The sequence below is a fragment of the Rhamphochromis sp. 'chilingali' genome, assembly GCF_963969265.1.
Source record: "Rhamphochromis sp. 'chilingali' genome assembly, chromosome: 10".
Classification (NCBI taxonomy): Eukaryota; Metazoa; Chordata; class Actinopteri; order Cichliformes; family Cichlidae; genus Rhamphochromis; species Rhamphochromis sp. 'chilingali'.
Genome location: NC_137937.1, coordinates 31,331,413 through 31,356,695, shown reverse-complemented (window position 1 = coordinate 31,356,695; position 25,283 = coordinate 31,331,413). Strand labels below are relative to the sequence as shown.

Here is a 25,283-nt window from a genome sequence, read left to right as displayed (position 1 = left end):
AAAGGGGGTTATTTCTATACCTTGTTATTTTGCATGTCCTTGTTGGCACCATTTTTGAGTAGCACAATGGCTGCCTCCACGTTATTTACTGCTGCGGCCCAATGTAGGGCTGATTTACCTGCAGAGACAGGAACAGGGTCATTAGATATAAAATTCTTTTTGCACCACATTTAGCACTAAAATGTGAAGATTTCAGGCTTTTGTGAATATCGTAAGTGGCAAAAAACATTGAAACCTTACCAAAATCATCAATTGCATTGACATCAGCATGGCAGTTAATGAGCTCCTCCACCATGCCCTCCACTGCAAGCCTGGCAGCCAAGATCAGGGGTGTAGTGCCATCATGCATGCGGGCATCTAAGTCTGTGGCACGGTTCCTTATCAGAATCTGCAAAGATGTACAACACATTACTCCATTAGATTCCTTTAGAATAATGAATTTTACAGGAAATTTAAAGTATTTTAACTTTGTACTATTAATATTTTTTTAATAGCTATATTTTTCACACAAAATGGTCATCACAATTTTAAGATGAAAAAAAAAAAGACTTTAAACGAGCCATGCTCACATTTGCATTTTGGGTTTCCTAATCCAAAAAGAAATAAATAAATGATAAAGAAACCCACCTGGAACACTCCTTGGGCATCAGCTGCCACAGCAGCATGCAGAGGAGTTCTGCCCATGTTGTCTTGTATGTTGGCATCAGCGCTGGCCTCCAGCAGGCGTTTAGCAGCATCAGAGCGGGCATAGCGGGCAGCCAGGTGAAGAGCTGTTTCACCCGTCCGATCAGTCTGGTTGTGGAGGTTAGCACCTTGATAGATGAAGTCATTGATCACATTAGCAGAGGCGTCCTCCTCCTCCTCGCTGTTGCCTGTTTCTAAACCTCCGCCACTGCAGGACGCAATCATCAGGGGTGTGAATCCATCTGCACGGAAGGACCAGAAGAAGCGAATGAAAAAAAAGGCACTGCATGGTCAGCACAGTACAGTCATATTAACTACTGCAAAACTACAAGAGGGTTCACTTCAAAGCACCTGGCAGATCAAAACAAAGCAACAAACAAATCGAATGTGGATTTGACACTTTTTCCTGGGTTGAATCATCACAGCGCTCTCTTTTTCGATAATAGATTCTGATCAAGGCCCCGGCACAGGAGAAGCTTCAGAAGGAAAGCGAAGCTAGAGGGATAGAGGCCAAGGCTTGCTAAAGCTAGACTACTGCAAAAACGAAGCATTAAAATCTGGCTGTGAGAGGCGGCTCAGTCAGTCGACTTGGATAGGTTTTCTCCTCTTCAAAAGGATAGCAAGCCCCAGATCTCGCAGATTTGGTCGATTCAAGTGCATCGATCCGCAACGGGGGGAAAAGTGTGCTCTCAAGATGTTAAACCTGTTACTTTGATTTTTCATAGCTTTTCTTCAGGGAATTTGCCACTTAGTACAAAGTTAGGTTTTTGCATCTGATGCCTTCATTGGTTTTTGTAATGTAGAATAAAAAAAGAAAAAAAAAAGAAAACAGAGGCCTATTACTGGTCAAATGATTAATCTGATCAGGAATCAGTGTTTTCCCCCAGGCATCTAGCTTCCAGCCAGCTGCTTTGAAGAAGATCCTTTACCCTGAGGACATGGAGCTTTAGCAGCTCCTACATGCGCAATTACACACGCACACACACACATAAAAAAACACACACATCCTTAGGAAATGTGAAATGTTCGCCCAGAAAAGATATTAATCAATTCACATACACAAGTTTACACAAGAAAAACACACACAGAAAAATGTGTGACTACTAGAAATGTGTGCTCAAAAAGTTCTTTGCCCCTTGATCCATTCAAATATCAGTAATAGCTTTACACTACCGAAGGATTTTCCTCTCCCAGTTCCCTCACCTAGACTTTTCAGTTCTGTATTTCACAAGCAAAAAGAAAAAAGGCAAAAAAAAAAGACATATACATATACATATATATATCTAGTAGTCTCTGTAATTTAATGGTTTATATAAAGACAACCAAGTCATCCGCAATAAAAATAACCTAAAGATAAGAGGTCCCGCCAATATAAATAATATCTATGGTTCGTAACACACCTGGACCGCGGACATTGACATCCAGGCAGTCATTCTCAATCTCGCCCTGAGGGGGTGTGGGAGCTATAGATGGGATGCGCAGGTCAGCGGCATCCAGGTGCTGCTGCGTCCACTGGCGGTTGTCTGTCTGGTCGTCCGCATCCAACACAGCCTGCTCATCAAACTGTTAAAACGGGGACAGCAGGAGGTCAGACAACTGAAACTGACTTTAAATCGAATTAGAAAAAAACAAAAAAAAGTTTAAAATGTATTATAAAAAGATCATAAAATTATTTTAAACATTTAAAAATACACAAACAATTCTCTCAAAGCCTAGAATTAGATGTCTTATGAAATAGTTGCTCAGACTGTAAAATTGAATAATAATAATAATAATAATCATTATATTTTAGTTATGTCAGAGTTCCTTACCCTAAAGCGTTTCGCATCTGAAGGTTCGTCTTCTCCCCACTCAGTGTGGGTGTCATCCATGAGAGAAATGTCTGAGGTGTTTTTCATTGGCCTGTGATGAAGCAGAAAACCTTTTAAAAATCCTCGTACTCCACTGCTTCAGTCTCATACAAGCCACTCACCATTAATGGTGTAGCGATGCCGAAAAAACAAAAGCATTGATTGATTTCATACCACACCCCTCTGCCCCAACAAGTTAATTAATTCACACGTAAACCTGCTATATCATTATCATTAATGATCCAGAGAAAAATCCCATTTTTCCAAATTTTTACCTAAAGAACTGGCCCGTCACCCAACCCGCAAAGAAACACACACCAAATGACAGCGAGTGCCGAATAAATGTAAACTTACTTTAATCCCACCGAATCCTCTCCAACAGGCTCACGTCTCTTCTTCTTGCTATCTGTGGTCTTGAAGCCCTCGGGAAGCCAGAGCCGCCCGTGTTCATGACGGCGCTTTCGGGCAGCCACCATTCCCAGTCCAAGGAAGGCCAGCATCCCTAAACCGCCCAGTACCAAGTAGATTAGGTAGGAAACCTGTGGCGGCTCGGGTTCCACGCCACCTGGTAGGAAAATGGACATTATGTTCACAGTGGGCTGAGGACAAGATGTGGACCGCTGGACCGGGACACCCAGGATCAGCCTGAGTGTTCGAGCAGAGCTAGTCCGGCTCTCCTTCGCCCCGCGGATCCCACTCCAAAACGCAGCCAGTGTCTGAAATGGACTGACGATCCTCACCGTTTGTAAAGCTAGCTTCTTCTATCTATTCAGTAATAATCAGAATTGCTAACCACTTTTCATCAAAAAAAGAAAAAAAAGGGATGGGGCGTGATAAAAAAAAAAAAGAAAAGGGGGAGAAAAGTACACCACCACCACCTCCTCTCTCTCTTTTCAGCCCAGGGTACCAAGAGACAACTTTACCATTTCTTCTTTAAGAGAAAAAAGGGAGGGGGATTAATGAACTTCAAATTACTGCACGCACTTTAAGCTGTAAAGACGAAGGATTTATTAGGATTTTCGAGATAACAAAGACTCCCAACTTCTAGCACACTCCCGATCAATTTTTCCCCTTCTCTTTTTTTCCACTAACGATTTTGAAATGATAAACTCCCCCAACCTAAACCCTCAGAGATACATTAAGTCCTGGTATTACATTCAGCGAGGTGAAGGTTGCAGCAGCCCCTCACACTGTGGGATGAAGTGCGTGTGCGTGCATGTGTGCGAGTGTGATATCCGTGGACGTATATGTGTACATGTCTGAGAAACAGACAGATACGGTTATGTTATGTGATTTTGGAGGTGGGGGGAGGTTGGATGAGTTGATTTACGGCAATTAACCATTTTGGAGCCTCAAGCCATTGGATTTACACCAAGGGGAGGACTCATTGTTTAGGCCAAGAGATTCACAACTGCATTTGTTCACGGCTGCATAACAAATACACAATCAAAGAGTTGTAAGGTTAGGACCCGACCAGAGGCCACGTCGGATACATTTGCTTCGAGCGTGAGCATGAAAGAGCATGTGTCTAATCCGAGTATGTTCTGTACGTGTGGACACCACGAGGCCTTAAAAAACCCCATCAGTGATTTTTCATGTTTTAGTCCTCATACTACTAATGACATATATTTTACTTTACAAACAATCAAGCTAATTTGTGCGATCCTGTTTTACATTTTAGACTGTCTTCAAGAAACCTTGGGTTTGCACAGAAATGAAAATGATTACCAGTGTGTAAGATACACTAATGTTGTATTTGCATACAACATTTAAGGAGTGTAGTCGATTTTATGTTTTCGTTTATAAAAAGATCCAATTAAAAAAAAAAAGACTAAACCAACAATTATACATGAACAGAGATAAATGAACATGTTTTTTACATGTTAATCAAGAAGCTTTGAAATTTTAGGAATAAAAATATTTGCCTGGGCTTTGCAGGCTACATCAAATCTATTCAAGTGGAGGTTTGGCCTGATAAAGAAATATGCAGTACAACCTGAGGCCCACTACGTTTTTAATAGGAGTCAATGATGGCTTTGTTTTTTTCTTGTGATTTGTTAACAGTATGGAAAATACACAAAATCAATAGACTTTTCCATTGAGTGTACATTGATTAGAAAAGTTTCATCATACAATATATGAAAATATGAAGCAGCTGCTTTAGATCAAATATCTTTGGTAAAAAGTGTCCAGAATTTGACAAGCTGCAGTCAAAATTTGCTTTTGCTTTATTTTTTTATAGAGAGTTCTATTTTTTGGAAAGCCAAGAATGCATACAGACTTTTTAAGTCATGCAGATACCTATTAAATATACTTACTGTAAACAGCTTCAATGGTGAAAGGTACATCCAGTTTGCCACTGGACTCCAAAGCCCCAAGGAACGCTGCAGCATCACTTGTGCTCTGGAAACACTCGGTGGATTGTTGGAAGCACTGACGGTTGTCCACCTCCAAGTGGACAATTGAACTAGAGAGTGAAGAAAACACAAAGTGACTCCAGACTTTATCATTTTTCTGAATCTAATTAGCTTCCGCAAAGAAATAAAAATCTTCTTAAACCCCCCCAAAAAGAAAAAACTAAATCCAAAAACAAAGATGAGCATATAAAATGACAGATAATGGAAGAAAATGATCTGAACAATTTGCAGGTTAATGACTGAAATATTTTCAGAAATGCCTTCTCACCCTTTGATCTGCAAATGATCCAGCTCCCTCTTTGCTCTCTTGCTGTCACCAGCCAAGTCATACAGGCTCCTCTTGACCACATTCAGCACTTTGCCAGGAACCTCTGACCAAGAGTCCACTGAACGCTTGACGTTGTACTTTTTCAGCTCATGTTCGTTCCCATAATATGGGTAGACCATCATTTCCCCCTTTGTATCCTTCTTGAATACCACATTGGTTCGGAGCACGCGGCTCAGCTCGCGCAGGAAGCCGAAGGAGTTATTGAGGAGGTGTTCAGGGGTGATGTGGACAACCAGGACCAGCTGGCCCACGGCTAGCTTCTCAGGCATGTTGCTGGCACAGTCCAGGCCATCCCACTCGCACTCTGCGTTGTTGCAGCCCTGGTCGCAATGGCCATCGGCGTAGTGATCCTTGCAGTACTGGTCATAGAGAGGGCTGCAAAAAAATTGGATGCAAAGGCCCAATTAAATATCTCTTAATTGCACATATATGCTTAAAAGAAGAAGTATATGACACAGAAACTACCTACAGCTCTACTGGAAAATAATGAACTGTTGTATCAAAGACAGTTTTATCACTGTAGTTCTCTATCCTGTTTGTTCTTCTCAGCATCTAATTAGCAGCACACCAAGCAAGACAAATAGATTTTAAGATATTTAACTGGATATTTTATGAAGCTAAGCTAACTCTTATTTCACTTAAATACACTTACTTGCACTGTCCTTCCAAGTTCTGGCAGTCAAACCCATCATACAGACATCCAGCATTGTCACACTGTGAGTCACACTTCCCATCATTGAAGTATCGCCAGCACTGCAGAGCGGCCGAGCAGTTCTTCCACGGATCGTTGAAATTGAGCGAGCAGTCGCCGTTGTCCCAGCCGCACTCATGGTTGTTACAGGACACATCGCAGTGCTTGTTGTACTTGCGCTCTTCACACTGCGGGATCCCGCAGGGGACGTCCACTGGGGGTGGCGGGATGTTGTGGCCAGACCCTCCCGGGAAGCTGTAATCCAGGATATGGCAGCGGAGGCCGTTGAAGTTAGCTGGGCATTCACAGTGGTAGTACGGCTCCTCTGAGGTGTATTCACATGTGCCGCCGTTGTAACAGGGGTTCGAATAACAGGGACTGTCAGTGGGATATTGGCATTCAGGTCCAGTGAATAATGGAGCACAGAGACACGTGGGACTCTTATGACCGGAGATGCATGTGCCTCCATTGCGACAGTGAAGGCTGCCGCAGGTCTGGGAGTCGTATTCACACGTGGAGCCAGTAAAGCCCTACAGGAAGAATAATATATATGATTTATGCTTATTATATATTAAATAAATTAGACTGATATGAATATAAGCAATCTGTCTTATTCCTGAAAACTAAAATTCAAGCCAATATCAGGCTATCTATGATTAAAGCCAAGAGGGCTAATTTAGATCAAATATTAGTAAAAAAGTATATTTCCCATTATGGAAGCATCACATCGCCTTCTGTATGTCTCTTTTAAAAGTTACAGTCAACATTTAGATAATATTAAGAGGAATTTTTGCTCTTTTATTACAACTTTCTTATGAGTGACAGAGGTCTGTGTATATTTCCGAGAGTGTGTACTCACAGGAGGACATTTGCAGATGAAGCCATGTGGTGTATTACTGGCCACAGCACAGGTGCCTCCATTACGACAAGGTTTGCTCTTACAGCCATCGAACACAGTGTCACAACGCTGACCTACAGAGGTGTCACACACAAAAAGGTTTGTCATTTCATTTTCATTCCTCATTATAATTGTAAGGTTAATGTCACACCAGTACGTTTTAGATCAACAAACACTGTATATAAAAGATGTGCAGCAGCAGGGACTGACTCCTGCATCTTGCATCATTGCAATTTGATTTTCACTTGACTTCAGTAAACACTTTCCTGATTAGACTATGGTCTCAGTTGCTACATGCAAATAATATTGAACACAACATGACATTCATTTTGCCTGTTATTTTGTTCTGGCAAGTACTTTTTATTTTAAGCATGGTTTAAGCTTGAATCGCTACCTTATCGTGGTGGAAGGGTTTGTGTCTCCCAGGGATCCCAGGGGCTATGTTGTCTGGGGGCTTTTGCCCCCTGGTAGGGTCTCCCATGGCAAATTGGCCCTGGGTGAGGGACCAGACAAAGAGCGATTCATAAGACCCTTATGAAAAGGACACCGAGGGAACAGTTTACCCTGCCCGGGATAGGGTTACCGGGGCCCCGCCCTGGAGCCAGGCCCGGGGAGGGTGCCCGAGGGCGAGCGTCTGGTGGCCGGGCCTTAGTCCATGGGGTCCGGCCGGGCACAGCCCGAAGAGGAGACATGGGCCCATCCTCCCGCAGGCCCACCACCCGCAGGAGGCGCCATAGGGGTCGGGTGCATTGTGTGCCGGGTGGCGGCCAGGAGCGGCGGCCCTGGCGGACTGACCCCCGGCTGCCAAGACTGGCAATAGGGACATGGAATGTCACCTCTCTGGTGGGGAAGGAGCCTGAGTTAGTGCGTGAGGTTGAGAGGTACCGGCTAGATATAGTCGGGCTCACCTCTACACATGGCTTGGGCTCTGGAACCAGTCTCCTGGAGAGGGGCTGGACTCTGTCTCAGTCTGGAGTTGCCCCTGGTGAGAGGCGGCGGGCTGGGGTGGGTATCCTAATATCCCCTCGGCTTGCTGCCGGTACGTTGGGGTTTTTCCCGGTGGACGAGAGGGTTTGTTCCCTGCGCCTTAGGGTCGGGGAACGGGTCCTGACTGTCATCTGCGCTTATGCGCCGAGTGGCAGTTCAGAGTACCCAGCCTTCTTAGAGTCCCTGGGGGGGTGCTGGAGGGTGCTCCACCTGGAGACTCTGTTGTCCTGCTGGGAGACTTCAATGCTCACGTGGGTAACGACAGCGAGACCTGGAGGGGCGTGATTGGGAGGAACGGCCTCCCTGATCTGAACCCGAGCGGTGCTCTGTTATTGGACTTCTGTGCTAACCACAGTTTGGCCATAACGAACACCCTGTTCGAACATAAGAGTGTCCATAAGTGCACGTGGCACCAGGACGCTCTAGGCCGTAGGTCGATGATCGATTGTGTAATCGTATCAGCAGACCTGCGACCATATGTTCTGGACACTCGGGTAAAGAGAGGGGCTGAGCTGTCAACTGATCACCACCTGGTGGTGAGTTGGATCAGGTGGCGGGGGAGGACGCTGGACAGACCTGGTGCACCTAAACGCATAGTGAGGGTGTGCTGGGAACGTCTAGCAGAGGCCCCAGTCCGTGAGATCTTCAACGCACACCTCCAGCAGAGCTTCGACAGCATTCCGAGGGAGACTGGGGACATTGAGTCCGAATGGACCATGTTCAGAGTCTCCATTGCCGAAGCTGCTGCATTGAGCTGCGGCCGCAAGGTGGTGGGTGCCTGCCGTGGTGGTAATCCCCGAACCAAATGGTGGACACCAGAGGTGAAGGGAGCCACCAGGCTGAAGAAGGAGTCCTATCGGGCTTGGTTAGCCTGTGGGACTCCGGAGGCAGCCGACAGGTATCGACAGGCCAAGCGGAATGCGGCTCGGGCAGTGGCTGAAGCAAAAACTCGGGTGTGGGAGGAGTTCGGAGAGGCCATGGAAAAAGACTTTCGGACTGCCTCGAAGAGATTCTGGCAAACCGTCAGACGTCTCAGGAGGGGAAAGCGGTGCTCTACCTGCACTGTGTATAGTGCTGGCGGAGCGCTGCTGACGTCGACTGAGAAAATTGTCAGGCGGTGGAAGGAATACTTCGAGGACCTCCTTAATCCCACTGACACGTCTTCCGAGGAGGAAGCAGAGTCTGGGGATGAGGGGAATGACCCGCCAATTTCCGGGGGCGAGGTCACTGAGGCAGTTAAACAACTCCTTGGTGGCAGAGCCCCTGGTGTTGATGAGGTCCGCCCCGAGTTCCTGAAGGCTCTGGACGTTGTAGGGCTGTCCTGGTTGACACGCCTCTGCAATGTTGCGTGGAGATCAGGGGCAGTACCTGTGGACTGGCAGACCGGGGTGGTGGTCCCCATCTTTAAGAAAGGGGACCGGAGGGTGTGTTCCAACTACAGGGGGATCACACTCCTCAGCCTCCCTGGGAAAGTCTATGCCAGGGTGCTGGAAAGGAGAGTTCATCCGTTAGTCGAACCTCGGATACAGGAGGAACAATGCGGTTTTCGTCCTGGTCGCGGAACACTGGACCAGCTCTTTATCCTCTCCAGGATACTTGAGGGTGCATGGGAGTTTGCCCAACCAGTCTACATGTGTTTTGTGGACTTGGAGAAGGCATTCGACCGTGTCCCTCGGGGTGTCCTGTGGGAGGTGTTGCGGGAATATGGGGTGTCTGGCCCATTGCTACGGGCCATTCGATCCCTATACAACCGTTGCAAGAGCTTGGTTCGCATTGCCGGCAATAAGTTGGACTCGTTCCCGGTGGGTGATGGGCTCCGCCAGGGCTGCCCTTTGTCTCCGGTTCTGTTCATAATTTTTATGGACAGGATTTCTAGGCGCAGCCAAGTGGCGGAGGGCTTTCGCTTTGGTGGCCTCAGAATCTCATCTCTGATTTTTGCAGATGATGTGGTTCTGTTGGCTTCATCGGGTGAAGGCCTCCAGCTCGCACTGGAGCGGTTCGCAGCCGAGTGTGAAGCAGCGGGAATGAGGATCAGCACCTCCAAATCTGAGGCCATGGTTCTCAGCCGGAAAAGGGTGGAGTGCCCACTCCGGGTCGGGGATGAGTTCCTGCCACAAGTGGAGGAGTTCAAGTATCTCGGGGTCTTGTTCGTGAGTGATGGGAGAAGGGAGCCGGAGATCGACAGACGGATTGGGGCTGCAGCTGCAGTAATGCGGACGCTGCACCGGTCCGTCGTGGTGAAGAGGGAGCTGAGTGTAAAAGCGAAGCTCTCAATTTACCGGTCGATCTACGTCCCTACCCTCACCTATGGCCACGAGCTGTGGGTAGTGACCGAAAGAACGAGATCACGGATACAAGCGGCAGAAATGAGCTTCCTCCGAAGGGTGGCTGGCCTCTCCCTTAGAGATAGGGTGAGAAGTTCGGCTATCCGGGAGGGGCTCAAAGTAGAGCAGCTGCTGCTCCACATTGAAAGGAGCCAGCTGAGTTGGTTCGGGCATCTGACAAGGATGCCCCCTGGGCGCCTCCTGGGTGAGGTGTTCCAGGCATGTCCCACCGGGAGGAGGCCCCGGGGCAGACCCAGGACACGCTGGAGAGATATATCTCTCGGCTGGCCTGGGAACGCCTTGGTATTCCCCCGGACAAGCTGGAGGAGGTGGCTGGGGAGAGAGAGGTCTGGGCCTCTTTGCTTAGGCTGCTGCCCCCGCGACCTGGCCCCGGACAAAGCGGATGAAGATTGATGGATGGATGGATGGTTTAAGCTAATCAAAATTAGCAACTCAATTAATAATAGCTCATCTTGTTAACCAAGGCAGCATAATCTGATCATTGCTACTCTCTTGTCCAAAAGTTTGCTTTAAAAAAGATAAATTTGCAATGGTGAAAAGCAGAAACTCAAAGCTTCCATAAACTTTAAACGGCTGATCTCACTTTGGTTATGTCCATCTTTTATATGCTGTGTGTAGTACAAACATGCAAACTGAATGATGAGGGCAGTTTAAACAGTGAGTGCAAAGAAAATACCAGCCAAAAAGGCAGGCTAACATATCCCCCCTCAAACTCTTTAATATACTCTCTAAGCTGTTTACCCGTGTATCCGGTGCGACACTCGCAGCGGTAGTTGTTGGTGAGCTGGATGCAGCTGTGCGTTCCACGCGGGTCACAGGGGTTTGACAGACACTCGTTCACGTCTCCCTCACAGCGCTCCCCAACATATCCCGGAGGGCAGATGCAGTGGTAGCCTCCGACTCCATCCACACACTTGCCTTTGTTGAAGCACTTTGGCTCTTTGGTGACTGGGTCAGTGAAGGGAGTGCAGTCGTCCACATTGATCTCACAGTGAACACCTGAAGATTGCAATGGAAGAGTAAGGGGGAATCAACAATGTTAAGTAATGTGCATTCATTTAAATAAAGAACATGAACAATATATCATTTTGAGAATCACCAAAAGCGGTTATGACTTTAACAAACTGTCAGCAGGTCATTTGCTTTCTATTCTGTCATTTTCCAGTAAATTGCAGATATTAGTGTCCCTTTATAGAGGAAATTTTGGATAAAGGGTATGAAATTAGGTCTGGACTTTGAAAAACAAAAAGATAGACATGTCTACAAAGACATAAAAAAAAACAGTAGTTAAGTTTGAAGAGATACATCAGGGCATGTTGTATGAAGAGTTTTATATAGTAACATTTTAATGTTTCGAGTAAGAAAAGATTTCAGAGATCCAAAAACAGATTTAAAAAGTCCACAAATAAACAGAGAGTCAAAGTGCTCTGCTTTTCCAGTGTAAATGGCTTTAGGTTAAACCAGACCTTGAAACTGACCAAAAATGATTAAAGTCAAGACGTTTAGAACCATTTTTAAATACTGACCTGAATTTGTTTTAAAAAAAAAACTTTTTTAATCTTCAAATTTCCAACAACATGTTGGCTGTTTTAGGAAAACCAACTCTATTGCCACTTTAGACTGACCTAAAACACACACGCTCCCTTCATGTCTGAGAGAAAAATCAATAGAGTACTTGACAAGTAGAGGAAGAGATGGAGCCAAGACGGGAGGTGGAGCTTTTATGCCCGGGGTGCTGTTAAGCCCTAATTAATGAAGCGTGGAGACAAGTAGGAGAGAATGGAGAGGCAGAGAGGTGTGGAGGAGTGTGCGTGGGGTCTGCTGACCTTGGGTTCCCCGGGGACAGGAGCATTTGTAGGTATTGATCAGGTCAATGCAGGTGCCCCCGTTCTGGCACGGCTGGGAGAAACATTCATTGATCTCCACAGAGCAGTTGGTCCCCAAGTATCCTGGCATGCACTGAGGAAGAGAGGGAATAAAAGACGAAAGAGGAATAGAAGGAAGAAGGAAGAGCGGGACAGCGAGAGAAGAGAGGGGAAAGTTAATCGATGTCTGACATGAAACAAAGATGTTTTTTGATTACCTGGCTGTTTTCTGGCCTCCATCCTGCCAAGGCCAGAAGATCCTTTACTCCGGAGAAGATTAACATAACCAAGCTGTTTGTTTTCTATTTATAAGCAAACCTCTTCATTAGGACTGCAGCAGAAAGGATGTCTGCCTTAAACTTAAATTCAATGAACAGCTACAATTACCACTTCTTAGTTGAATGCCTCCGACAGTTAGTTAAAAAGCAGGTTAATATCATATAATATAGAAGATATATTAATGAGTTGTAGCTTTAAGAGTAAAAATATTTCTGCAAAGAAGCACACATCTAGAGTTATACAGTCACCACAAGAAATGTGTTTAACTATAAATGTCTCCAAGTAATGTTTGTTAGAACAACCAAAAGTTGCCATAAAATATAAATAACATACTAAACTTGAAAAAAATGCAGTACATATGTGCCATGGTGCACCAAATTTATGTAAAAAAATAGACACATAAAAACAAATCTGAACATAGATAGCAAAGGGATAAAAACGTTCTCTTCGCAGTTTTTACCTTGCAGGTGTATCCGCCCAGAAAGTCGGTGCAGGTGGCGCCGTTTTGGCACGGGTTCGGTGTGCATTCATCTACCTGCTCCTCACAGTAGCTCCCGGTGTATCCCACCTGACAGTGGCAGTAGTGAACATTTCCTGCGTCCAGACACTGACCCGAGTTATGACAAAGATGCGCAACATCGACTCCTAAATGGATAGCAAAAGATGATGGAAGTGTTGTAATAAAATTCTTTATATTTTGTCAGTAATCGGCAAATAATATACGACGTGATATTCTAAGTTTAACAGGCTAAACATTGTTAAAAAAAACACCTGGCATAACAAGGCTTTTGAAACCTCTCACCTCTCTGTTTGGCTGCCACCTCACAGGAAACACTTGGGACGTCACAATAAAGGCCCGTCCATCCAGTCTCACACCCACAGCTGTATGTGGTGTCTGTCTGCCAGCAAGTTCCCCCGTTTTTACAAGGAGACGAGTCACACCAACGAACCAGGTTCTGAAAAGCATAATAAAAGTAACAGATGTTGACTGTGCGGTGTTAATGCAGTATGCATATGTTATTTATCAATTCAATATGCCAGACAGATGTAATTTGCTCATTTTACGGTTAAAACGCAGGGAGCCTTGAAGACAATCAGAATAACTTTGTTCTACTAGCTCCTCCTACCTGACAGTTTAGTCCTGTGTAACCGTGTGGGCAGGTGCATTTGTAAGTCCCATAGCTGTCCTGGCAGGTACCGCCATTCAGGCAGGGTTTGGAGTCACACTCATTGATATCATGTTGACAGTAGCTCCCGGTGAAGCCTGGTGGGCATAAACATGTGAAGGCATTGATGCCATCCACACAGGTGCCACCGTTGAAGCAGGAGCTGTAGGGAAAAAAATAAAAGACGTCAGCGCATCAAATTAGGGTTAAAATATTCTACAGCTTTTTAGGGAAATGAGAGTAAATCAATACAGCTCTCATTATATGAGCTGCAGGCAAATTTATATCTGATTCACAGAAAGTTCACCCAGAACAAACATTTTTGTTGCTGCATTGCTCTACTTCAATTTCACACTTTTCCCCACACATTTTTTTCACACATTTTAAAACTGACTGAATAGAGCAGAACTAATGCTTCGGCCATTTTTGCAAAAAACATTAGAGCTACACATTAATTTAATGTAAAAGCAAACTACTATGTTGAAACCTACTGTTGTATATCAATATTTCACCAGAGGGGGCAGTAGTGGACAAGAAAACAAAGATTACAACTCCAAAGCGCAGAAAGTGAACCTGCTGATCTTGAAGAGATTACTCACAATGACACAGTGGCAATGTCTGTGGGGTTTAAATCAAGCAAACAAAACCTTCTGTGAGCTCTGTACCTCTCAGTGCAGTCAGGAGTGTTATTTTCACAATGAATGCCACTGAAGCCGAGCGGGCAGGTGCAGGTGTAGCTGTTGACACAGTCAGTGCAGTTGGCTCCGTTCTTACAGGGGTTGCTCTCACACTCGTTGATGTCCTCCTCGCACCTTGTTCCGCGAAAGCCGGCCGGGCAGGTGCACAGGAAGCCGTTCACCTCGTCATTACAGAGCCCTCCGTTGCTACAGGGGTCTGCAGGTGGAAGCATTAGACTCAACTTTATGTTCTTATTGTGCTGCTTGTGTGCACTTTCATCAATGGACACGAAGAGGAAACACATAAAGGGAGAAGGACTGATGAACTTACTGGGCTTGCAGTCGTCAATGTTGTTTTCGCAGTTGCGTCCGGTAAAGCCCGGTTTGCAGCTGCAGTGGTAACTGCCCAAAGTGTTCTGGCAGGTTGCTCCATTGCGACAGGGATTCTTCACACACTCTTTGATGTCCACCTCGCAGGTTTGACCTAGAAGGGATTAGGAGAGGAAACAGAAAGCAAATATTATATACTTCTTCAAATGCTGGCACAGTAAGTATGAAATTAAGAACATAATCATCTTGATTACAATCCAAGGATCTCTTATTAGAAATGTTTGTATTAAATTAACATTTAACATTTACATGTGTACTTCTGTTCTCTAAAAAGGCTGCTCTCTGAGTCCTTTTTGACCTTTTCTATGACCTCTTACTCATTCCTGGAAGGTACTCATATATGCAGACATTAATAATTACCTTGCCATCCTTCAGGACAGACACAAGAGAAGTTCAGATAGTCCTCTGATTCCTGACACAGTCCTCCATGCTTGCAGGGTTTGGAGCTACAGGGGGCCATCAGAGTTTCACAGTTCTCTCCTGTAGTGTGCAAACGCAAGAAAGAAATACACCGTTAACTGAATTAAACTCTGTTTAACATTTATCTGTCACTATGTGATACCACGCAGGAGTCATGAACTTGGAGATAACCCAATCCAAATGGACACAGAATCATCTTTCAATCAATGCTATCAGAAGATTTTAGCCAGGTTCTGTCAGTATTTGAGGCTTGTGGAGATATTTCCCTATCTGTTTCCATAACATACTGCTAATACAGGAAGTCGGCTCCAGTTTCCGGCCATTGTGAAGCCATTTGCTGTTCTGTGAGACAGGAAGCAGGCAAACAGGAAATGTGTCAAGCAACCCGTTCCCACCCCAAGCCAAGCAAGAGTCTTTTAGTATTCAAAGCGCTGTGGATTTTTCCAAAAAAATATACAAGACAAATATAAGAACAATTTGCCCTTAAACTTCCCATGGTTATGTGTTTGATTAAATACTAAGCCAGATGACATTAAAATGACATTAAAATGTTTCCCAGCTCCCATCACGGATGCTTGTGGATCACAGAGGAGCACAGTGAGTCAGAGGTTTGGTGTCTTTGAGCCCTGAGGAAGTCTTGCTGCTGAACTTTACTCAAGAGCTATTTCATCCGCCACACATTTTCCTCTTTGCCCAACAGCCGGTGGAAACTGTCTCCCACAGCAAGGAAATGCCAGAACGCCAGGCCAACACATGGGTGTATCAAATATTTTCAATAATATTTTCATACCCGTGTAAGGCAGGATACAGTTGCACTTGTACCCTGCAACGTCGTCAATGCAGGTCCCCTGGTTAAGGCAGGGATTGGAGGCACATTCGTTGATGTTGTTCTGGCAATTTGGTCCTGCATGCAATAAATTAAACACATTTCAGTTCAAGTGGTGGTTAGCAGTGAAACTGTACGGTTCGAATGACACTAAACGAAGCTCATCGACACATGCTAACAAATACTGACCAGTGAAGCCCATGCGACAGGTGCAGACGTATCCGCTGGTCATGTCCTTGCAGGTGCCTCCGTTCATACACGGGTTGGATTCACACTCATTGTTGTTGATGTCGCAGTTTTTGCCGCTCCAGCCAGAGTCACACAGGCATTTATAGCTGACGAGGAGTAAAAGACAAACATCATCGATAAAGGAAAAAATTTCTTGTTGGAAATCTGGGGAAACTTGTTTATTGTCACTGCCCTGCCCCTGAAAAATGTTTATAGACCGCCTCACCCATTTATCTTGTCCTCGCAGTGACCATGGATGCAGGGATTGCTGAGGCACTCATTGACTTGGGAGAAACAGGTGGTGTCATGGTAACCATCTGGACACTGGCAGGTGAAGCTGTTGATGCCGTCGATACAGGTGCCGCCGTTGTGACAGGGGTTGCTCGCGCACTCGTTGATGTTTATGTTGCACATGGCACCTAAACAGATATTTCGCTTTACTTCCTGACATCATGAGTCTCCATGAGTTTATAAACAGTGAAAGGATGGGTGCTGAAATCACTGCAATCATTTTTACACTCCAACAGTTTTGATGTATTACATGAAAACGCTGAACAGCTGCACACAAAGCCTCCACACAATCAAGTCTATATATCAACACAGCGAATGTATCAATTTCCAGAAACATACGGCTTTAAAGGCGGCCTTTGTCGGCGACTTGAAGCGTTGATGCCATTCAGGCCCGTGTCATGCGTAGCATAAAGGCAGCCCATTTAGCTTTAAAGCAGGGACCGGCTTCCAAGCTTTTAAAAGCTCAACTTTCAGGAATCTTTCAGGGAATCTTTTCTCCTGCTCAAATCCCCACTGGCCCTGTGTGCCAGAGTGTGTGTGTGTCCTCTCTTTGTGCGGGAGGGCAGCTTGCTTGTCCGAACAGCAGCAGGTTGGGGACAGGGTGGAGCTGGAAAGTGACACCGGTCGAGCCTCAGAGGAGCGTGCGCACTCGCTCGCCATCTGTCACCCTCCCCATCAGGACCTTTGAATCCTCTGATGCTGCACCTTAAGCACTCGTTTGCCCACTTTTTACTTCAGACAGATGTTATGTTTAACCTGGCTATATATTTGGAAAAGATGGGCTTTTCCAGTGCATTAGTTTGTGGCAGTAAACCAAAGATCATGCAATTCCACTTTATCTATTTGAACAACAAATATCCTAACATCAATCTTCACTAGATTTAATCTATTTGAAATTAATTTTTTTTGAAAACTAAAAAAAATCCTCTATCTGGAATGATCCAAGAGTTTTTATGTTCCTTCAAACACAAAATGTGTAATATATCAGAAAAATGTGGTAAAATCAAAGAATTTTCAGGAAACTGCATATTTTGAAAGATGTTGTGAAAATGTGATTATTCATTTCCACTAATCTAGCAAGCCATTATCTGGAAAATCTAACCTCATTCAGAATTTAGGCTGAAACCTGTTAGTTTAGGTTAAATCTGTTTTCTAGGTTTTCCTGCCAGATCAGGGAAAAATAGAAAACTTATACTATCACAATTTCCCTCAGTATCACCATCTCCCTCCCATTCTCCTGGGAGGATTTTGGGTTATCACCTTTGCACTTGTTACACAGCAAATTTCCTAGTGTAACATAATCAGCCTCAAAGTCTCTTTTAGAGTTATTAAAACAGTCAAAGTAAAAACGAGTAGGCTAGCCCATATAGAGCCCAGAGCAGTTTTACTCATGCAGGGTCCCCAGGAGGGTTTTCTGCAATCAATCCATAGTGGGTCCCCGATGGTATTAGGACAGCTAGTGCTTAATATCTATGGGGAGTTGAGATGTTTCTGATTTTTGCCATTTACAGAGATATCTCAGAAACTGACTGTCAATAAATGCACATTTCTTCTGGATGTTATCCATATCTGTGACAGATGCTATGATACAAAGGCATCTTGTATCATATCTACCTTGGATCGTATTTACTGCAGTGACTACAATTGTATGAAAATACAAACAAGAGCCTACATGTTAACATCAGAGTACTGAAGCTAATGTCTAAGGCTCATACTGCTTGATTTGCAGTATTTGTTTTCTTTCTTTAAATCTGATGTTTTAACATGCAGTCAACAATCAAACTCTAAGATTCATTAGAGTTATTTCAAAACTACTGTGTTCCTTCTTGCAACCATGATCTGAATCACAACTTCCTGTTTCCTGTTTCCTATATTGAAATCAATAGAACTATGAACTCCAGTTTACCAGTGTAGCCAGGTTCACAGGCGCACTCGTAGCCATTGATCTTGTCATTGCAGGTCCCGTAATCACAGGGATTGCTCTTGCAGTCATCGATGTTGGTTTCACAGTTGATTCCTGGAAGAAAGTTGTTTTTTAGATTAAAAAAAAAATACTGGTGCCCAACATTTATGGTATAAATGTGAAAATCCTAGGTGACTTCCTTCTTGAGTTTTTGCATTCACAAGATTTTTAGAAAACTTGACCTTAAGATTCAGGTCACTGAGATTCAAACTCATCCAAGATTTTTAGTAGATGCAGCTGTGCTATCAATCCTACGTTGCCTTGTTTTCACGTTATTGCATTCACAAACTTGAGTGTCCATGCTGCCAGTGGAGTGACAACAATATCTCATCAGCCTTTTTATGGCTGAGGGGTAAAATGTTACGCTTGTATCTCCTGTGTGTGATCCTTACCTGTTGTTCCCTTGGGACAGACGCAGATATAGCTGTTCTCCCTGTCCTGGCAGGTGCCTCCGTACCTGCACGGCTGGCTCAGACACTCATTGATGTTGGTCTCACAAAGCCGACCGGTGAACCCGGGCTTGCACTGGCAGCTGAACGAGGCCAGGCCATCAATGCAGGAGCCATAGTGGCAAGGGTCGGAGTAACATTCGTTTATGTCTGTCTCACAGTGCTTCCCAGTGTAACCTAGGAAAAAGAGTTGATGTCTGTTTTAACTGACACATTAATTTGTGAAATGTTGTTATATTTTAAAGGTCTTGGCTCCTTTTACAATTATTATAATTTATGTTAAGCGTGAATACCTTCAGTGCACTCGCAGGTATATTTGTTGGGTCCATCTGTGCATTTGGCGCCATTTTTGCACGGCGTGCTGGCACACTCATCAATGTCTATCTGGCAGAGGTTCCCACTGAAGCCTGGAAAAACAACAAAAAGCTGTTATTGTGCGCATGTGTGTGTGTGAATGAGTGCGTGTGTGTGTACAGACATCTCATTTTAAACCAGCCACACTCATAATCCTGAGCCTATGTTATAAGAGCTCTTAGTGAATCAGAAATCTGCATGTTAATTAACAACTGTGAAGCACTACGAGCTCCCCATTTTCTCCTTTCACTTCTTTTCAGAGCAGAGGCAAAGGGAGAGGAGCTAGTGGGGGAATCGGTTCATTTAAAATAGGGGAGGGAGGGAGAGAGGGAGAGAAATGAGGAAAGAATGAAAGTTAGGAGGCCTCCTGACCAAGGGGTGAAAGACAAAGGCCCTCCTGTCTGCTCAAAGCAGCACCAAACTGAGCCTGTTGCCTTCTTTGTCCCCCAAAACCTTTCCATCACAATGCATATTCTCCTGTCTTACTTTCACCCCTTCCCCACTACCCCCTCTACTCCCTGCCCGCCTCCAAAAAGAGCTAGCTTGACCTTTGAACCTCCGGTATTCAAAGTGTTGTTCATTCAAAATCAACCAGTAGGCTTTCTTGTTTTTCCTGGACTTATTCTCAGATATTTCCTCCTCGTCTCCTGTTTGTCACAGCTCAAAGACTAATAGGGTGTTCTCTGATGAAGAGATAAAAAGTTCTACTTCCCTCCCACCCCATCACCACAACATCACAGGAACATACAGGTGCTTAAAGCTAAAGAAAGACCAGTTGTAGATAATCCAGTGAGGAAGTATTTGTGTGGAGAGCTGCAAGCTGATTTCTCCCACTGGACTCTGCTAGAAGCATTTATACTTCCCCAAACTGGCTGCAATCAGACGGATGAAGTGATGACTAAAATGTAGACACTGCTAACAAAGTTTTCAGAACAATGCAGTCCAAAACTATGTCGATAGCAGATTAAAGCTGATGCTACTTTAAAAATTAGAAAACTAGACACTCCAGCTTTTATTTTGTGCTACTTATATGATATAACTTATATGAATTAAGGCTGAGAGTCTACTTAAGTGGCCTTTAAAACATACATTTAAAGAATAATTTAGGCTAAAATTTCCAAGTAGTCAATGGGATTTTTTATAGCATGGCAAGCAAAATATTATTTTTTACTTTTTTCAAAGCTTGACACAGATCTGTGAAAAAAGAAAAGTGTGAATTAACTCTTAAAGCTATTATTTCAAAATTTCCAAGCTTATTAAAAAACAGCACAATACCAAGTGGATATTTTCTGCTGTATGTATGTAAAGATTTGAACGGTACAAAAGGGTGTTTTATGTGAGATGTTGTTGTTATTTTTGGCATTACTTGTGCTTTTAGTGTTGAAAAGTGCTATAAATCAAGACAGTTTGCAGTCTGATAGGGACTGTGAGTTTACAGCAGCAACAACAGTCCTTGGTACAAACTGCATGTTTCTTAACAGGAATGTGACTGTTCTGTTCTCCAACAGCACTCCTGACATTAATGAAAAGATTTTCTTTCCCAGATGCATAAGTATGCACACACACAAAGGATAAAGCGGAGATGCAACCACGCACAGGGCCGTGCACATCGCACACCTCAGCAGCCAAAGCGGGATTTATCCCCAGACTGCTGGAATCAGACATTTCAATGGCTCTCAGCAGGGTTTCCATGGCTATTCCATGTACAGAAATGAAAAGGGGGACCCTCGCCTTGGGCCTGACTCGCAACAGGGACAAATTTACATCTCAACTAGAGCGGTTAAAACCCCTCCCCCCCTTCTACCCTTCCTGCTTTGGCATAACGGTCCGTGCATCTCAACACTACCCACTTCTCCACACACCCTCCCAAAAAACACTTCCACCACCACCACTTTGTGCTGCTTCCTCACACAGCCCTCGCTCACTGTCACACACAACGAGTTTTCTTAGGCGCTAAGCTCTTGTGTTCACTCTTGTAGCCCCCTCTCTCTATTAATTCCAAAGCTTTCTTGTTGTGGATGTCTTTTTTTTCTTTCTGCTTTTCCTTCTTCCTTTCTTTTTCTCTCAACAGGAGGAATCTTTCTCCTCCACCCAGACTGCCTTTGATCCACCCAACTCTGAGCTCTGCTATTTTCCTTTTCCAAAAAAGAAGAAGAAAAAAAAATCACTTCCACCTCAATGATCCCAGTGAAAGAATGCAAAACAAAAACACATTTGGGGAGTCTATAGATCCTTCCTTTCTCTTCTATCTTTTTTTCTATCCAATATTCAGAAGTTGCATTCCTTTGCTCCTGAACAAAACATCAATACCTCATGTACAAACAGTGAAGCTCCTGTATGAGTTTTGAAAACACCCACATACCTCAAAATAGGCTGAAGAACTACCTCATTTACAACCACAACACAGAAAATGTCACTTTACAGACTGTGGCAGCAGCTCTGCCTTCTCTTATTAGCTCTCTCTTGTTCTCAGTTGCAATCACAAGCCTTGCTTAGTTTCTGCTCGATCATCAGACTTGATAAAAAGGATAACAAACTTGTTCAAAAACTTCAAACTTCCTCAAGCCTTTCCTTATAGATTTTCTTTTACCGCTTCTCCTCAACTGCTGCGTATGTGCGGGGCTACCCGGGCCAGCATAAGCTCGCCTCAGGGCTGGGATTAGTGCCCGTCCAGATCAGTGTTTGTGTGTGTGTGTGTGTGTTTGTGTTTGAGAGGAGAAGAGAGCGAGACAGAGCAAGATCAGCCTCTGTGCCCCCTGGCCCCACGCCCTCTCCCTCCTCCCCCCTCCACAGCGGTACGGCAGCCTCACCTGTGGGGCACTGGCAGTGGAAGGCGTTGGTCTTGTCGATACACTCGCCGTTGTTCAGGCAGGGGCTGCTGGCGCACTCGTTCGTATCGATTTGGCAGAACTCCCCCTCGTAGCCTGGCCAATTAGCAAGGGAGGACCGTGAGGGAGATTTGATCGGAGACACACAGTTAGAAGCACTTTCACACTGCAGAAATATACCGCTACATACTGGGTTTAAATGATACAAAGTACTGAGGAATATAACTAAATATTGTTTTATTTTATTAAGTTGTTAGTTTATAAAACTGACCCCAATTTATGTTAAGCTAAAGGTGATGTCATGTAAAACTGCAATGAACTGAAAATACTTTAGTAAAATATATTTGTAACTTTTCCTCTGAATGTGACTTTAATATTAAGTTTGCTGTTGATCACACTTAGTTAACAGATTAACTAATTCAGCTCTATTTTCTTGTTTGCTGCATTTTAATAAAATCTTGAAAATCACACAAATTCAATCAGAATCCACGATGATGTCGTCGAGCTGAAAGTCTGACCATCAGCCCCAAAATTAAATATAACTCAGTCTAAAGAGTCAAAACTGCAAATCTTCACATTTCAGAATATGTAAAAAGAAATTTCATTAATTAATCAGCTAACAATTTCTAAACTTCAAAACAAACCCATTCTGAAAGGAATCCTAAGTCATTCACATGGGTTTTATTTGTTGACTTTACTTGTCCAATTAGTTATTCTACTATTATTCTTAACTCCCATGAACACAGCAAATTACGTGACATGCAAAAGTAAAAATACACACACACAGGGCAACCTCAACATCACACCTACATGAGCTGCTCAGCCACAAAGCTCCTGCTGCAGTTTTTTGTAGTTGATGATGACTGTGTAACTTTAGCCTTCTGTAACTTTACATGGTCTGACACTTTGTGCTTCCATTCTGCATAAATACCACTTACAGAAGAAATATCATAAATTTACTTGTTTCAAAGACTTCATCCTATTACAGTACAGTTTCTTTCACACATTCAGTGAGTTCTTTAAAAAGATCCATTTTTTCCACACACTTTTGCAAAGACAGACTGCCTGGCTAGGTGGGGGGCTTGCAGCAATGGGACTGAAAACACTTGAATTCAAAGTGTGGCTCGGTCTGTGAGAGCTGAACTACTTAAAGTTCAAAGCAAAACCTATTTTTGATTATAGGAGACTTGTTTAGTGCATATGATTTGCTGCATTTGGTGAAATTAACCAAAACAAACAAAATTCAAGTTAAATGTATTCATATGGAACACATTTCCCTCAAAGGACTTTACAAATGTGCACAGCAGAGCGTTCCAGAGTGCACCCTGTGGGAATGTGACTGAAAAAGTAGCTTCTCCATATAACCAGACATCTTACCTGGCATGCAAATACACTGGAATTTTCCTATTTGGTCCAGGCATGTAGCCTCGTTCAAACATGGGTTCGACATGCACTCGTTGATGTCCAGCTCACACCGTGGTCCCACAAAGCCCCGCTGACACTTACACTGGAATGAGCCCCTGGTATTGATACACTTCCCCGCATGCTCACACGGATTGGAACCTGTTTAAAAAGATCCAGGCTTTAATTTCACTTCCTTTAGCAGGTTGGTGTGTCCATAAGGATGTGAAAAGCAGCAATTTCACTATAAAAGACATTATAGGACTTGAGTGGCTCAGTGTTGTTTGACAAAGCCAAACCAAAAGCCTCAACTGCGGGATTACAGCAATAATACCCCAGAGGGGGTTATTTACTGCAATTAGGGGTACAATTATGGGTACCAAAGTACCCATAATAGGGCAAAAGAATGACCTTGTATTTTAGCTTGTATAAAGGAATTACGAACCAATGTGTGGTAATTGAAGTTTTCGTGACAGTGGTAAAGCTAAACTCTGAATACTGATGTTGAAATATGTCTGACAGTGTGCAAAAGATGAGTTTTACCCAGTGAGCATTCATCAATGTCCTGATCACAGGAAGCTCCAACATATCCCGAGGGGCAGGTACAAAAATGATTTCCCGTGACGGGGTTGGTGTCACAGTTGGAGCCCTTTTGGCATGGGTTGCTCATGCAGGCATCATCCAGCTGGCAGAGCAGACCTGGTGCAGAGGACAAAAATAAGAAGGACTTCATTATATATCCAGTGATTTCAATCAATTTCAGTTTTACTGGGTTAGCTCACACAGTTTGTGTCAGATTAAGTTCGCACAACAGTTGTATTTAACTTAAGAAGCAGAAGTTCTGCTGCCATGCACTAAGATCGAAATTCCACAAACCTGTGCGGCCGGGGGGGCATTCACAATAGAACGAAGCTACCCGGTCATGGCAGGTGGACCCTTGATGGCAGGCCGCACTGGCGCAGTCATCGATGTTCTCGCTGCAGTCGTCCCCGGTCCAGCCGTTCACGCACACGCACTGGTAACTGCCATAGGTGTTGTGGCATGTGCCGCCATTTTGGCATGCGTTGGGCATCAGCTGGCACTCATCGACGTCCTCTCTACAGAGCTGGCCTGTGAAGTGGAAGCACCAGGATAAGTGGGTGTATGTCCCCAGACAGGCTTCTTCACGGACTCATACAGTGAAGCAACAACATACAGACCTGTAAATTCTGGTTTACACTGGCAGTTGTAGGTGTTGACTCCATCAACACAGGTCCCTCCATTCTGGCATTCATGATTTGGACAGTCATCAATGTTTTGGCTGCAGTTTTTCCCCGTAAAACCTGACATTAACAAAAAAAGAAAAAACGTCTCTCCATTAATTTGCTTCAGTGTGGGTTTACGTTGCATAAACTGTGCCGTCTTTAACGAGACTTTAAATATTTAGTTTCTCATTTCTCCTGGTTTGAAAACAACAATGTCCCATTTACAACAAAGGGAATGAAACTTGCAGTTAAATGTGGTCAACTGTCTTTTCCTTCCCAAGAAAAGCGAGGCTTTACCATTTTGAGGTCTGTGGTAAGCCTGCCACTCTCCTATACGGTTACACAACAAGCAGCCACTGCACTGTACAGCTGGCATCCTGGGTAAAATAAAATGCAAAGCAAAACCAGTACAACACGTAACGACTTACAGTCAGCTTCTGAAACCAAGCTAAACCACTGCTAATATATAAAAAAAGCAGATGTCTGCAGCTTCCACTGCAATGTTGCTCAAATTTCAACTGAATTTTATTGTCGGAAATTTGTTATTGTCATTCAGGGCTCAGTCAAACCGGCCTAGATACTAGGGAGTGGTTGCTGGAGGATCCAACCGGAGGTTGCTACACAAAAAAACCTTGCGACTGGTTTGGTTGCTAACAGATTGCCATGGTTGCAATTATTTGGTCACAAGTATTCACCATTTAG

At 44.2% G+C, this 25,283-nt stretch overlaps 1 protein-coding gene across 1 annotated transcript in view; it reads right to left on the bottom strand.

Moving 5' to 3' along the window:
• Positions 1–25,283, bottom strand: part of notch1b (notch receptor 1b) — a 43,053-nt gene that overhangs the window by 2,780 nt on the left and 14,990 nt on the right. The window contains exons 5-33 of the mRNA XM_080893327.1: positions 24,537–24,659; positions 24,214–24,447; positions 23,881–24,036; positions 23,314–23,499; positions 21,919–22,032; positions 19,048–19,161; positions 18,698–18,931; positions 18,249–18,359; positions 16,278–16,470; positions 16,013–16,158; positions 15,788–15,901; positions 14,938–15,057; positions 14,519–14,671; positions 14,176–14,404; positions 13,472–13,673; positions 13,147–13,300; positions 12,805–12,989; positions 12,027–12,159; positions 10,942–11,199; positions 6,830–6,942; positions 5,932–6,500; positions 5,220–5,654; positions 4,853–5,001; positions 2,889–3,099; positions 2,496–2,586; positions 2,085–2,247; positions 628–926; positions 241–388; positions 21–118 (exon numbers count right to left, since the gene is read on the bottom strand). Of these exons, the coding sequence (XP_080749453.1) occupies positions 21–118; positions 241–388; positions 628–926; positions 2,085–2,247; positions 2,496–2,586; positions 2,889–3,099; positions 4,853–5,001; positions 5,220–5,654; positions 5,932–6,500; positions 6,830–6,942; positions 10,942–11,199; positions 12,027–12,159; positions 12,805–12,989; positions 13,147–13,300; positions 13,472–13,673; positions 14,176–14,404; positions 14,519–14,671; positions 14,938–15,057; positions 15,788–15,901; positions 16,013–16,158; positions 16,278–16,470; positions 18,249–18,359; positions 18,698–18,931; positions 19,048–19,161; positions 21,919–22,032; positions 23,314–23,499; positions 23,881–24,036; positions 24,214–24,447; positions 24,537–24,659 (5,435 nt within the window). The remainder of the gene's footprint in view (positions 1–20; positions 119–240; positions 389–627; positions 927–2,084; positions 2,248–2,495; positions 2,587–2,888; positions 3,100–4,852; positions 5,002–5,219; positions 5,655–5,931; positions 6,501–6,829; positions 6,943–10,941; positions 11,200–12,026; positions 12,160–12,804; positions 12,990–13,146; positions 13,301–13,471; positions 13,674–14,175; positions 14,405–14,518; positions 14,672–14,937; positions 15,058–15,787; positions 15,902–16,012; positions 16,159–16,277; positions 16,471–18,248; positions 18,360–18,697; positions 18,932–19,047; positions 19,162–21,918; positions 22,033–23,313; positions 23,500–23,880; positions 24,037–24,213; positions 24,448–24,536; positions 24,660–25,283) is intronic.